General features: G+C 44.2%; 1 protein-coding gene across 4 annotated transcripts in view; it reads right to left on the bottom strand.

Moving 5' to 3' along the window:
- Window positions 1-12,682, bottom strand: part of RNF20 (ring finger protein 20) — a 55,012-nt gene that overhangs the window by 14,290 nt on the left and 28,040 nt on the right. For all 4 annotated transcript variants that reach the window (XM_030221592.1, XM_030221583.1, XM_030221575.1 and 1 more), the window contains exons 11-14: window positions 8,692-8,827; window positions 8,075-8,196; window positions 7,370-7,755; window positions 54-171 (exon numbers count right to left, since the gene is read on the bottom strand). In XM_030221592.1, coding sequence (XP_030077452.1) covers window positions 54-171; window positions 7,370-7,755; window positions 8,075-8,196; window positions 8,692-8,827 — 762 coding nt within the window. The remainder of the gene's footprint in view (window positions 1-53; window positions 172-7,369; window positions 7,756-8,074; window positions 8,197-8,691; window positions 8,828-12,682) is intronic.

Here is a 12,682-nt window from a genome sequence, read left to right on the forward strand (position 1 = left end):
CAGGAGTACTTTGCACAGAGCAGAAAGAAGAGGAAAAAAGGCTCTTTGCTCACTTCAGCTTTGGCTTTCTTCTCTGCAGCCATGAGCTGCACTTTGTCTCTCTGCTCCTTAGGAGCGGAACGGTACATGTCTAAGAGAAGCTTCATCTCCTTCTGGCTCTCCTGTGCCTTCCTGCAGACAAGGATAAACATGGATCCCATTAATGCACAAAGAGAGGAACCACTGATAGGTTTGTGAAGGGTCAGGATTTACAAAGATACTACTAATATACAGAAAAATACTGAATAAACAGAACGTCACAACCAGTTCTAAATTAAATGTAAGCCCACTATGCATGCATCTGTAACATACAGTATTTCTTCTTGTATCTTGATGACCAAGGCAGTATTAGTAACAGAGTAATGAGACATGCCCTCACTTGTTCAAAATTCTTCTTACTGCTCTTTTTCCTTAAAGTTCTGACTTACTTTAACATCTACAATGAATATGAGTCAAGTTCATCCAGAGGTGAAGTATTCTACTTTTCCTGTAAAAAGTGTGACCTTTATTTTACACTAAATAGAGAATTAGGTCTTATCTACTAAACAAGCCGTAAAGCCCGTTACAACGGGCGACATTTCTGTTGTGCGTAATGTAATGAAATAGCCAAACGGGCAATATGTTTTTTTTCTGAAATGTAAAGAGAGAGAGAGTGAGAGTGTGTGAATGTGTGTGTGTGAGACAGAGAAAGTGTGTGTGTGTGTGCATCTGTGTGAGAGAGAGAGATTATGAGAATGAGTTCAGAGAGAGATTGTGTATATGTGTGTGAGCGACAGAGAAAGTGTGTGTGTGTGTGTGTGCATCTGTGTGAAAGAGAGAGATTATGAGAATGAGTTCAGAGAGAGATTGTGTATATGTGTGTGCATCTGTGTGAAAGAGAGAGATTATGAGAATGAGTTCAGAGAGAGATTGTGTATATGTGTGTGCATCTGTGTGAAAGAGAGAGATTATGAGAATGAGTTCAGAGAGAGATTGTGTATATGTGTGTGAGCGACAGAGAAAGTGTGTGTGTGTGTGTGCATCTGTGTGAAAGAGAGAGTGTGAGAGTGAGCTGAGAGTGAAGGCAGCGAGAGTGAGAGTGTGTGTGAGTGTGTGAGACATAGAAAGTGTGTGTGTGTGCGTCTGTGTGCAATAGAGTGAGTTCATAGAGAGACATTGTGCATATGTGTGAGACAGACAGAGAAAGTGTGTGTGTGCGTCTGTGTGAAAGAGAGAGTGAATGTGCATGTGTGAGAGTGAGACTAATCTCCTCTGTCCCATGCCCCCTCTCCAGCCACTCAGCGATTGTTCTGTCTCCCCTGCCTCCCTCTCCAGCCACCTAGCGATTCTCCTCTCTCCCCTGCCCCCCTCTCCAGCCACCCAGCGATTCTCTTCTCTCCCCTGCCCCCCCTCTCCAGCCACCCAGCGAGTCTCCTCTCTCTCTCCTGCCCCCCTCCAGCCACCCAGCGATTCTCCTCTGTCCCCTGCCCCCCCTGTAGCCACTCAGCGATTCTCCTCTCTGCCCTGCCCCCCCTCCAGCCACTCAGCGATTGTGCTCTCTGCCCTGCCCTCCCTGTAGCCACCCAGCGATTCCCCTCTGTCCCCTGCCCCCCTCCAGGCACCCAGCGATTCTCTTCTCTCCCCTGCCTCCCTCTGCAGCCACCCAGTGAGTCTCCTCTCTCCCCTGCCCCCCCCCCAGCAATTCTCCTCTCTCCCCTGCCCCCCCTCTCCAGCCACCCAGCAATTCTCCTCTCTCCCCTGCCCCCCCCTCCAGCCACCCAGCGATTCTCCTCTCTCCCCTGCCCCCCCTCTCCAGCCACCCAGCGATTCTCCTCTCTCCCCTGACCCCCCTCCAGGCACCCAGCGATTCTCCTCTGTCCCCTGCCCCCCCCCTGTAGCCACCCAGCAATTCTCTTCTCCCCCCCCCCCCCCCCCCCAGGCACACACCGATTCACCAATCGCTTTCCCGAGCTTGCCTCTTTCTTTTTGGCCTGCCCGCTGCCCCACGCCGGTCCGCTCCTTGCTCTGTCACTCTCACTCCCTGCAACATCCCTTCACCGATGCAGGACGCGGCCAAAACTTGACTCCGCCCTGACCCCCGCAAATGAACAGTGCTGGTTCTTGATTTGCCCAGCAGCAGGGTCGATCTGGTCCTGCCTCTAATCACGTCGGCAGAGACCTGTGACGTGACGTGCATGCGCAGAATAGCTGCGGCACGTCGGTCACTCTTCATTTATATAGTAGGATTGTCTTTCCTTTAGTTGCATCAGATCAGTCCAAAACCTTGCCGGTGTTGTATCCATCTACCAGCAGATGGAGGTAGAGAATACAGAGTTGTGAGTTCTGCTCTAAGGGCACTGTGCAGCTGTACCAGCTCAGTATTTCATTAGCAAAGAAGTGGAATTTCCCCTAAAATGCTAAACAGTAGTATAATATTCCATCCTTCTTATTTCCTCAACAGATACATAACATGAAAGAATATAAACCACTTTTGAGAACTCAAACAGGAAGAGCCTGGACTCAAAACCAAGAACTAGCACCAAAAATTCTCTTCATCTCAGAAAATGAACAAGGGTGGGAACTGAACTGGTCTGATGTGACTAAAGGAAAGCAAATTAAGTGAGACTTAAGATTTCTTTCTTTAGTGTCGGCATCAGACCAGTCCAAAAACCTACGAGATGCATCAAAGCACTCCTCAAGTTGGGAGTCACTGAAATAACCCCTTAAAGAAACAGAGACCCCAAAGGAGGGGCTTCGGCTCTTACCACCATACCTAGCCTGCAATGTTTTACAAAGATATGCAATGAGGACCATGTTGCTGGACAGCAAAAATCCATCAGATACATCACTTGTAATTCTTCCCACAAGGTAACCACACTCCTTTTAAGTACACAAGTCCATAAGTATTGACATAGTGGGATAGACCGAAGGTACATCAAGCCCAGCATCCTGTTTCCAACAGTGGCCAATCCAGGACACAAGTACCTGGCAAGATCCCAAAACAGTACAATACATTTTATGCTGAATATCCTAGAAATAGGCAGTGGATTTTCCCCAAGTCCATTTTAATAATGGCTTATGGACTTCTTTTAGGAAGCTATCCAAACCTTTTTTAAACCCTATTGAGTACGTCTAGTAGCGCTATAGAAATGATAAGTAGTAGTAGTAGCTAACCGCTTTTACTACATTCTCTGGCAACAAATTCCAGAGTTTAATTACTCACTGAGTGAAGAAATATTTCCTTAGATTCACTTTAAATTTACGACTTTATAGCTGCATTGTGTGCCCCCCCCCCCCCCCCCCCCCCCCAGTCCTAGTATTTTTGGAAAGAGTAAAGAAGCGATTTACGTCTACCAGTTCCACGCCACTCATTATTTTACAGACCTCTATCATATCTCCCCTCAGCCATCTTTTCTCAAGCTGAAAAGCCCTAGCCGCTTTAGCTTTTCCTCATAGGGAAGTCGTCTCATCCCCTTTATCATTTTCGCTGCCCTTTGTCAAATGCCTTTTGAAAATCCAGATACACAATATCGACCGGCTCACCTTTATTCACGTGTGTTCGCCCTTTCAAAGAAATATAATAGATTGGTGAGGCAAGATTTCCCTTCACTAAATCCATTTGGGCTTTGTCTCATTAATCCAAAGCCTTTGAATATGCTCTGTAATTTTGTTCTTTATAATAGTCTCTACCATTTTGCCTGGCACCAATATCAGGCTCACCCGGTCTATAATTTCCTGGATCTCCTCTGGAACTTTAAAAAAAAAAATAAAAAAATAAAAATAAAAAAAATCGGCCACCCTCCAATCTTCCGCTCCATGCTAGATTTTAAAGATAAATTACATATTACTAACAATAGTTCTGCAAGTTCATTTTTCAATTCTATCAGTACTCTGAGATAAATACCATCCGGTCCAGGAGATTTGCTATTCTTCAATTTGTAAAATTGCTCCATTACATCCTCCAGGTTTATACAGATTTCAGTTTCTCCAACTCATCAGCTTTGAATACCATTTCTGGCACCGATATCTCTCTACGACTACTATTTAGCATTTCTATAGCGCTACAAGGCGTACGCAGCACTGCACAAACATAGAAGAAAGACAGTCCCTGCTTAAAGAGCTTTCAATCTAATAGACAAGAAATAAAGTAAACAAATCAAATCAATGATCTTTGGTGAAGACCGAAGCAAAGAATTCATTTAATCTCTCTAATATGGCTTTGTCTGATTGCCCCTTTTACCCCTCGGTCATCTAGCAGTCCAACTGATTCTTTTGTTGGCTTCTTGATTTTAATATACCTAAAAAAAAGTTTTAATATGTGTTTTTGCCTCCAACGCAATCTTTTTTCAAAGTCCCTCTTAGCCTTCCTTATCAGCGCTTTGCATTTGACTTGTATTTATTTATTGCACTTGTAGCCCACATTTTCCCACCTATTTGCAGGCTCAATGTGGCTTACAAAGACCTGTTACGGCATCGCCATACCAGGGTAAAGAATACAATTGGTGTTACAAAGAAATCAGGAAAAACAAGAGGATCTGGTCAAGCAGTTATAGAAAGAGGCATTCTGAATAAAGGTGGGTAGGTGTTGTGTTATAGTTAGTTATGGATTATCGTGGTAGGCCTTGTTAAAGAGATAGGTTTTCAGAGATTTGCAGAAGTTAGTTAATTCGATGATCGTTTTGAAGTGTGTTGGTAGTGCATTCCACAGCTGCGTGCTCTTATAGGAGAAGCTGGTCGCATGTGTAAGTTTGTATTTTAATCCTTTACAGCTGGGGAAGTGTAGGTTAAGAAAGGTGCGAGAAGATCTTTTGGCGTTTCTGGGTGGCAGGTCCACGAGGTCTAGCATGTAGGTTGGGGCGTCTCCGTAGACTTACCATTCCTAATGCTGTATCTTATTATTTTCAGTCGGTTCCTTCTTCCATTTACGGAAGGATTTTCTTTTAGCTCTAATAGCATCCTTCACCTCACTATTTAACCATGCCAGCTGTCGTTTGGTCTTCCGTCCTCCTTTTTTAATATACAGAATATATTTGGGCTGGGCTTCCAGGATGGTATTTTTGAACAGCATCCAAGCCTGACGTAAATTTTTGACCCTCGCAGCTGCTCCTTTAAGGTTTTTTTTCACCGTGCTTCTCGTTTTATCATAGTTTCCTTTTTTAAAGTTACATGCTAACATATTGGATTTCCTGTGTATACTTTCTCAAAAGCTAATATCAAATCTGATCATATTATGATCACTGTTATCAAGAGGCCCCATCACCATTACCTCCCGCACCAGATCATGCGCTCCACTAAGGACTAGGTCTAGAATTTTTCCTTCTCTTGTCGGCTCCTGCACCAGCTGCTCCATAAAGCAATAAACGCAGCAAAGGGCAACAAACACCCCTACAAGTGCAGGCACAAGTCAACGGCTGCCTGTGTAAGCCGGGAAAGAGCAGGCCAGGCAACCCAACCCATAAGGAGACACTGCCCCTTACCTGGAGGTGAGAAGGAAATACACTCCCCCCCCCCCCCCCCCCCCCCCCCCCCACTTCGAGGCGAGAAAGAAATATCTCCCCCCCCCCACCAAGGAAAATAGGACAGCCCAAGCCAGCATAGCCAAGGCCTCAGAAAGAAAAGTGAGTTGCAGACTGAAAATGCATCCGGGAGGAGTAGCCTTGAGCAGGCTGTGGAAGAGAAGGCTGCAAGGGAATCTGAGAAGCTAAGCGTGACCTGGGAGCAACAAGGTCCAGGCTTCATCGGTACCGTCATTTGCCATGCATGAAAGAGCCAAAACTCAAAACCACAAAGGCTGACAAAAATCTTCCGCCAATCAAGGATACTGGTGCCATTCGCACCACAATAGCCATAAAGCCACAAAGACAGAAAAGGAGAGAGCACAAGCCATTATTTCAGCCTGTGACAAAAATTGCTGCCACCAACTGAAGACAGGTACTGTAAAAAAGCACGCCAAAATCACTCCCGTGCTAGCTCAATGGTTCTATCATGAAAACACTGGCAAACCCCCACACAGGCTACTCAGAAATACTGTACTGCCACAGGTGCAGTAACCTGAACAGCACAAACCCGAAAGAGGAAAGAACTCACAATTTTGCCAGCCTTATCAGTATCAAGGGGCCTAAACCAGACAGCTGCAGGAGCACAGAGACACCCCCTCTCCTCTAGAATGTCACATAAGCAGAAATCCGCTCTCTTCGAACATTTTTTTTTCAAAGTGAGGAGGAGGAGGAGGGAGGAGGAAGTGGCAGGAGAGGGGGGAGGGACCTGGTACCACCGTCTAGACACTACCAAACTCAACTAAAACCAAGGAACCTGGAACAGGAACCACAGAAGCAGGAGAAACCAGGAGCTTGTGACAGAAACCGTCCACTGCCTGCTGGAGATACAGAATACTGATTGACCAAGTTGCATACCATCCTATATGGCAGAGTTCAATTTGGTACTCTCCACCTGCTTATAGATAGTTATAACCCACAAGTGTCCGGATTTGTGTACTGATGACAAAGAGGATAATGTTTTATGCTCTCACTCACACCAAGCTAATTCTCTCCCTGACTTGTTCTCCACCCCTTTATTCCTGCAACATCCCTAGGCTTCTTCCTGCATTCCAGCTTCACAGTCTGGTTGCACTCCTTCCAATTTCTTCCCCCCACTTTATCTCTCCTTCTAGCAGCTCTTACCTTCCCCTCTCTCCAGCCTACCTGCAATGGCATGGAGTTCAATGGCTCAGGACATGCTGCTAGTGGAGGCTATTCTGCCCTCGGCCCAAATCCCAAGGCGGCAGCAGCAGCAGAGACTCTCCTGCCTCAGCCTGGGTACTGAGAGAACCAGCAGCTCCAGCCAATTTGCCTTGATGTCATGATAGTAAGGTAAGGTTGGCGCACAGGGAGAATATTTCACCAACCTGCACTGTCTGTTTGGGTCCAAGTGGTTGACTCAAGGTTTCACTCTCCTCTGCAAATTCTAGCTAATCAGGTTATGAGGCCTCTGTCCATATCACTGTATCCTAGAGCTCTTGCTCCAGAAGCAATTGCACATTTATATTTTATTTTGTCCACCCTTCTACAGAGTCAGCGTCACAGACAGATGGACAGAGCAAAACTATAAGCACCTCAGATGGCACAGAACATATTAAAAATGAAGCCATCTATTTATTATGCAAACCAAAACACTGAATACTATGCCACAAATACTGAGATATAAAAAAAGAAGAAAAACTAAATCAGAAGAGACACACAAAACATCTCAAAAGCAGAAAAGATAGCAGAAGCCAACATTACAGGAAGACAAAAGCAAGGAAGCAGACACAACGATAAGGAAGAGGTCCTTCTGCCCAGACAGCTCTCCTTACTTGAGATCAGCCTTCAGCTGTTTGATAAGTTCACCTTCCTTCTTCTTCCCATCCTCATGCTTCCCTTTCTCTTTGGATGAAGATGACGAGGACTCTCTCTCCTTCTCAAACTCCCTCTGCTTCTCCTTCTGTTTCTCCCGCTCACGTTCTCTCTCCTTTTCCCTCTCCCGCTCTCTCTCTTTCTCCCTCCTCTCACGCTCCCGGTCTTCTTCCTCCCGCTTCACCTTAGTTTCAACAGGCTCCTCTGCTCCAGGTTTTGATGCTGGACCTGGTGTCTGTGTAGAGGAAGTCTCTTCAGCTTCTTGCTTGATCTCTAGCAGCTCCTCCTTTACATCTTCAGTGCTGGACTGTGTCTGCAAAAGCAAGCTGCCACTTCGAGACCGGACCTACGGGGGACATGAAGCAGTTACAAACAACTACCCATGCAGTGAGAGGAGAACACAGTAAGGGAAAGAGAGACAAGAAGAGATGGATGGAAGGAAGAAAGATGGAAACTACAATTCTTTCCCGAGTCCTAATTACCTTTTTGTTTACTCCCCTCTACCTATGCAATGCATTTCTCTCTGGCTCCTTATGTTCTACACTACCTCTAGATGACTCACATTATTAAAAGTCTTTCACCTCCCTGCCATGGCACCTTCTAGAGGTACATCACTCTCCTTTCCAACAGGGTCTCCCAAAGGTCCTCCCCTCATCCCACAGCACCTTGCTGAGGTCTCCCTGTGCTTCTCTCAGCTTCCGTTTGTATCTCAAGACCTCTCCCTTTAGCTGATGGTTGTGATTTTGGAGGCTGCTGATCAGGTGACGCATCTCCCGATTGATAGGGCCTGCAAAAGAAATGCAATGGAAGCTTCTAATACCATACAGCACTGGCACAATGCAACCCGTTGTACACTGCCTTGGGCGAATATCTTCATAAAGGTGGTTAATAAATCTCAAATAAAACATACATACATAATGAGCAGAGACAACATGTCCCAAAGTCACAATACGCTTCTAGAGCTCTGAGAGGTGGGGGAATACCGTACATGTTAATACATTGCCAGGATCTCCCCAATCACAAAACCCCAGCTGGACCTAGTACTCACAGAACCAGAAACAAGACCAGTTTAGGGGAAAGGTGAAAACAATGCAACTGCCCTTGGCAAAGCTCATCTCCGAGGCACAGCTACAAGGTGACTGGCGGCAGCTGGGCCCACTGTGCTTAAACCCAGCCCCAGACAGAAATGCTATGTAACAGTGGTGCCAATACCTGAAATAACAGTAGAATAGAGGAGAGGAACACTGAAATGATATATATGGAAGGAGATATAGTTTTCTACCTGCTTGTTCATTAGCAGCCAGAGTCTGTTCAAACTCTATGCGTAACATCTCATATTCTTTGCGCACCTGCGCCAGTGTATCTTCCAGCTGGATCACCTCCGTCCGCAATTTCTTCTGCAGGCTCACCTCATCCCGCTGCAATTTGAATTGGGGGGGGGGGGGGGTAAATAGTTAAACTCTTGCTCATATCTCAAGCAGCATCATCTGTACCTCAAGAAAACCAGAAGAGGAGTTAGATTAAGAAAAAGAGGGACAACCACACAAACACACAGGTGAAAGATTCAACTTCCTCTATTCAAGACCAAAATTTCTCACTGCCACGGATCTATAGGAGGAAGAGGCTGAAGTCAAAGGGCAGAGGGAGGAAGAGTTCCTAGGCATTACAGTGGAGTGGGAGAACCAAAGTTTAAAAGACAGGGATGCAGAGAGGAGCAGACAGCGAAGCACAAGGAACGATGAGCAGCCGAGATGTTCAACGTACAAAGAGAAGAGTAGGGATATGCATGAAAAAAAAAAAAAAGTTTCATTTATTTCCATTTGCCCTTTTTTACTTTCATTTCAAAATTATTTTATTTTTAACATTTTGTTTCAGGTATCAAAAGAAGCAGCATTTAATATTTTCATAAATGACCTGGAAAAGGAACAATAAATTAGGTGAGCTAATTTACAGATGATACAAAATAATTCAGAGTCATCAAAACACCAGAGGATTGTGACGAATTGCAGAAAGATTTTGCAAGATTAGGAGACCAAGCACCTAAATGGAATTTAACGTGGACAAGTTCAAAACAAAGCACACAGGGAACTCTCATACTGCACTCCTTCCTTGGGTTCTTAAATTGTAAATGCACTACTTTGGCTTTATGCACCCATTCTTGTTATCTTCCTTTCAACATGAAAGATCACAGGGATTCTCCTGCTTGTGATCTGTGCTATTTTTTATGACATGTATTTCCCTTGTTTGGCCAGCAGATGGTGTCCATCCACTGCTTTAAAAGCTGTTGCAGAGGTGACCATTTCTTTCCAACTTAAACCCAGAGGGAAAGTAACCTGAATTGCTATTTGCCAGACCCCTCAGTGTTAATCCTCTGGGCTTTGATTGGCCCTGTAGTTCAAAACTCCAGCCAGAATATGCTGGAAATCTTTAGTCTCAGAGAGGGAGTATGGAGGGTAAATATTTTTGCACCGAGACCCTGTTCAAAAACTATGAGCCATTATTTTCCTGAACTCCCCAGGTATTACTCAGGTAGTAATAAAATGTCTAGTTTAAATGTTGATATTGGTTATTTTACCTGTTATTGTTTGTTAATTTCATCTATTTTTTTCCACTGTTCCGATAATAAACCAATTACTTTATTAGCTCTGTTGTCCTGGACTAAGAATCCTGGTGGTTGGTGTTTTTGATCCATGGGTATTTTCTAGAAACAATGAGACCCCTAGGAGTGTGGCCCTGGTAGCCTTACAAACCACTACAACTTACAGATGGGAGACTCGCCCAGAGGCCATTGGGACCCAGCAGGCAGGTGGAAGGGTATGCCAGTGTAGATAGAGCATGTGCGTAGGTGCAGGCGGGCCTGAGCAGTGCTGGGACAGAACCTTTAGGTGGTTGCAGGGTGAGCCCCAGGTGGGTGTTTGTTTGTTTTTTCAGATCATATCACAAAACACTTAACACCCGCAACCACCACAAGTTTGGGGCCAATATTTTAAGGGATGGGACTCAATATACTGCCTTTTCAGTGGTTACAATCAAAGTGGTTTACATATTATACACAGGCACTTATTATGTACCTAAGGAAATGGAGGGTTAAGTGACTTGCTCAGGGTCACAAGGAGCTGCAGTAGGAATCTAATTTGATTCCCCTGGTTCTCAGGCCATTGCACTAATCATAAGACTATAACAAATATACACCTAATACAGTCAGTGAGCACACACACACAGTCACTTGTCAGAACAGACATGTTCGACTAATTCAGACTACTGTTAAGTTTCTACTGTAGTGATGTTCTGTGTACCACAATATCACTCTTATAAAAGGAGAGTGTGCAAGCTGTTACAGTGCACACGCTGAAAAATACAGACAGAATCTGTCAATATTTATCAGGATTCAGCAAAATTCTTAATGCAAAAACTTAGGAGCCATCAATTGAGACCCCATCCCCTAAAAATTGTCCCCACTTAAGTTCAAGAGTGAGGAACAGATACAGAAGATCCTTCGATGTCTGCAACAGCTCTTTCAAAAACTGTTTTTCTAAGGCTTGTTGCCCATTCTACTATAGGAAAAGGCCTTTTATGAGATTGATGATATATTACATTAACATAAGAACGTAAGTGTTGAATTACTGAGATAGACTGAAGACCCATCAAGCCCAGAATCCTGTTTCCAAAAGTGGCCAATCCAGGTCACAAGTACCTGGCAAGATCATAAAACAGATTTTATGCTGCTTATCCTAGAAGTACTGTCAAAAATCAATGGCAGTGTTCCACCTCTATCGTAAATAGTTTCCACCATTTGCAAGTTGTGTATTAACACACTAAGTGCTGACGACTAATAAAGGGGGTCGTCTCATACAGTTTTTACCACCCAAACTGGTGAGCCTGCATTACATGACTATTTATAATCATTGACTGCCCCCAACCTCCCGTAGTGCACAATTAACCAAAAAAAACTGTGTTCATTGCTGTATCTTCAAACAAACATTTTTTTTTTAATCTTTTGTGCTACAGTTAATCTCTTTTTCTCTTTTTTATGCTTCCTTAATTTTCTATACTCAATTCATCTCTACGGGCGATTTATGTCCAGCACTTGTATTTAAATCCAATTGCAGGAACATTTCCTCTCTTCAATTTGAATATCGCTACAGCTTTCACAGTATCCGGCACATTTCTTTCAGTTCCTTGCCATATATCAACTGCCTGTAGCTGTATACACATAGAACAAAAATTGAAAACTGCATCTGTGTCACTTATCTGAGTTAGGTCCCAGGTATACTCATGATCCCGACAGGAGCATGTTTCGCATCTCTCAGCTTTTATCAAGGGAATATATATACGGTTTAACTTTCAGAACAACACTTACACTGACTCCCCAAATCCAAGCTACCTTCATGAGCTGCTTCTACTATTTGCGACAGCTACGGTGCTGCCTTTCTCCTTCCATCAAGATGGTAAATCTTACCCCAGTTGTGCATGCCTTGATAACATCAAGACTGGATTACTGTAATGCACTCTTACAACAGTCTGACTACAAAGGGCCTACACTAGTGCCAATTGATTCAGAATGCTGCAGCAAGACTCATAGAAGGTTGCAAGCGACATGACCACATCACACCATTTTTGAAAAACTTCACTGGCTACTAGTACAATACAAGGCTAAATTTAAAACTCTATGTCTGATCTTCAAGGAGCTTAAAGGAAATGGCCCTGAGTACCTGAAGAACAGGATGATCCTCTACACACCTCCAAGGACACAAAGGTCCTCTCAAGCACTATCACTAATCAGACCCTCTCCAAAAGACATTACTCGATGTGATACCCACAAGCAAGCCTTCTCCGGAGTAACCCCCACACTCTGGAATGCATTCCCTGAAAGGCTGCTCTTAACATAAGACTATCTGTACTTCAGGAAGCAGGTGAAAGCTTGGCTCTGCAACCAGGCCTTTAATGGAAGAACTTGTTAGTTGTACTCATACAAGGAGTGACACGGGCTGCACATACTGCAGCAGGACATATTTATTCACTCCTAACCTAGCTGAGATAATATTTAACTATCTCTCTGACCTCATGTGCACCTCTCTCTGAATTAGTCATCTTATTTTCTAACTCTCTTACCTATATGTTCCATGTTTGCTTATAACCTACACTGTCAATTAAAATGTTCTATTACGTATTGTATTGACATTGTAAGTAGTATACTATGCTTTGTATTATTTGAATATGTTTACTGCTGTAATTGTCTATTGCTCAGGTTTGATTTATTCTTACTGTACACC

Source organism: Microcaecilia unicolor, chromosome 1, assembly GCF_901765095.1.
Source record: "Microcaecilia unicolor chromosome 1, aMicUni1.1, whole genome shotgun sequence".
NCBI classification, from domain to species: Eukaryota; Metazoa; Chordata; class Amphibia; order Gymnophiona; family Siphonopidae; genus Microcaecilia; species Microcaecilia unicolor.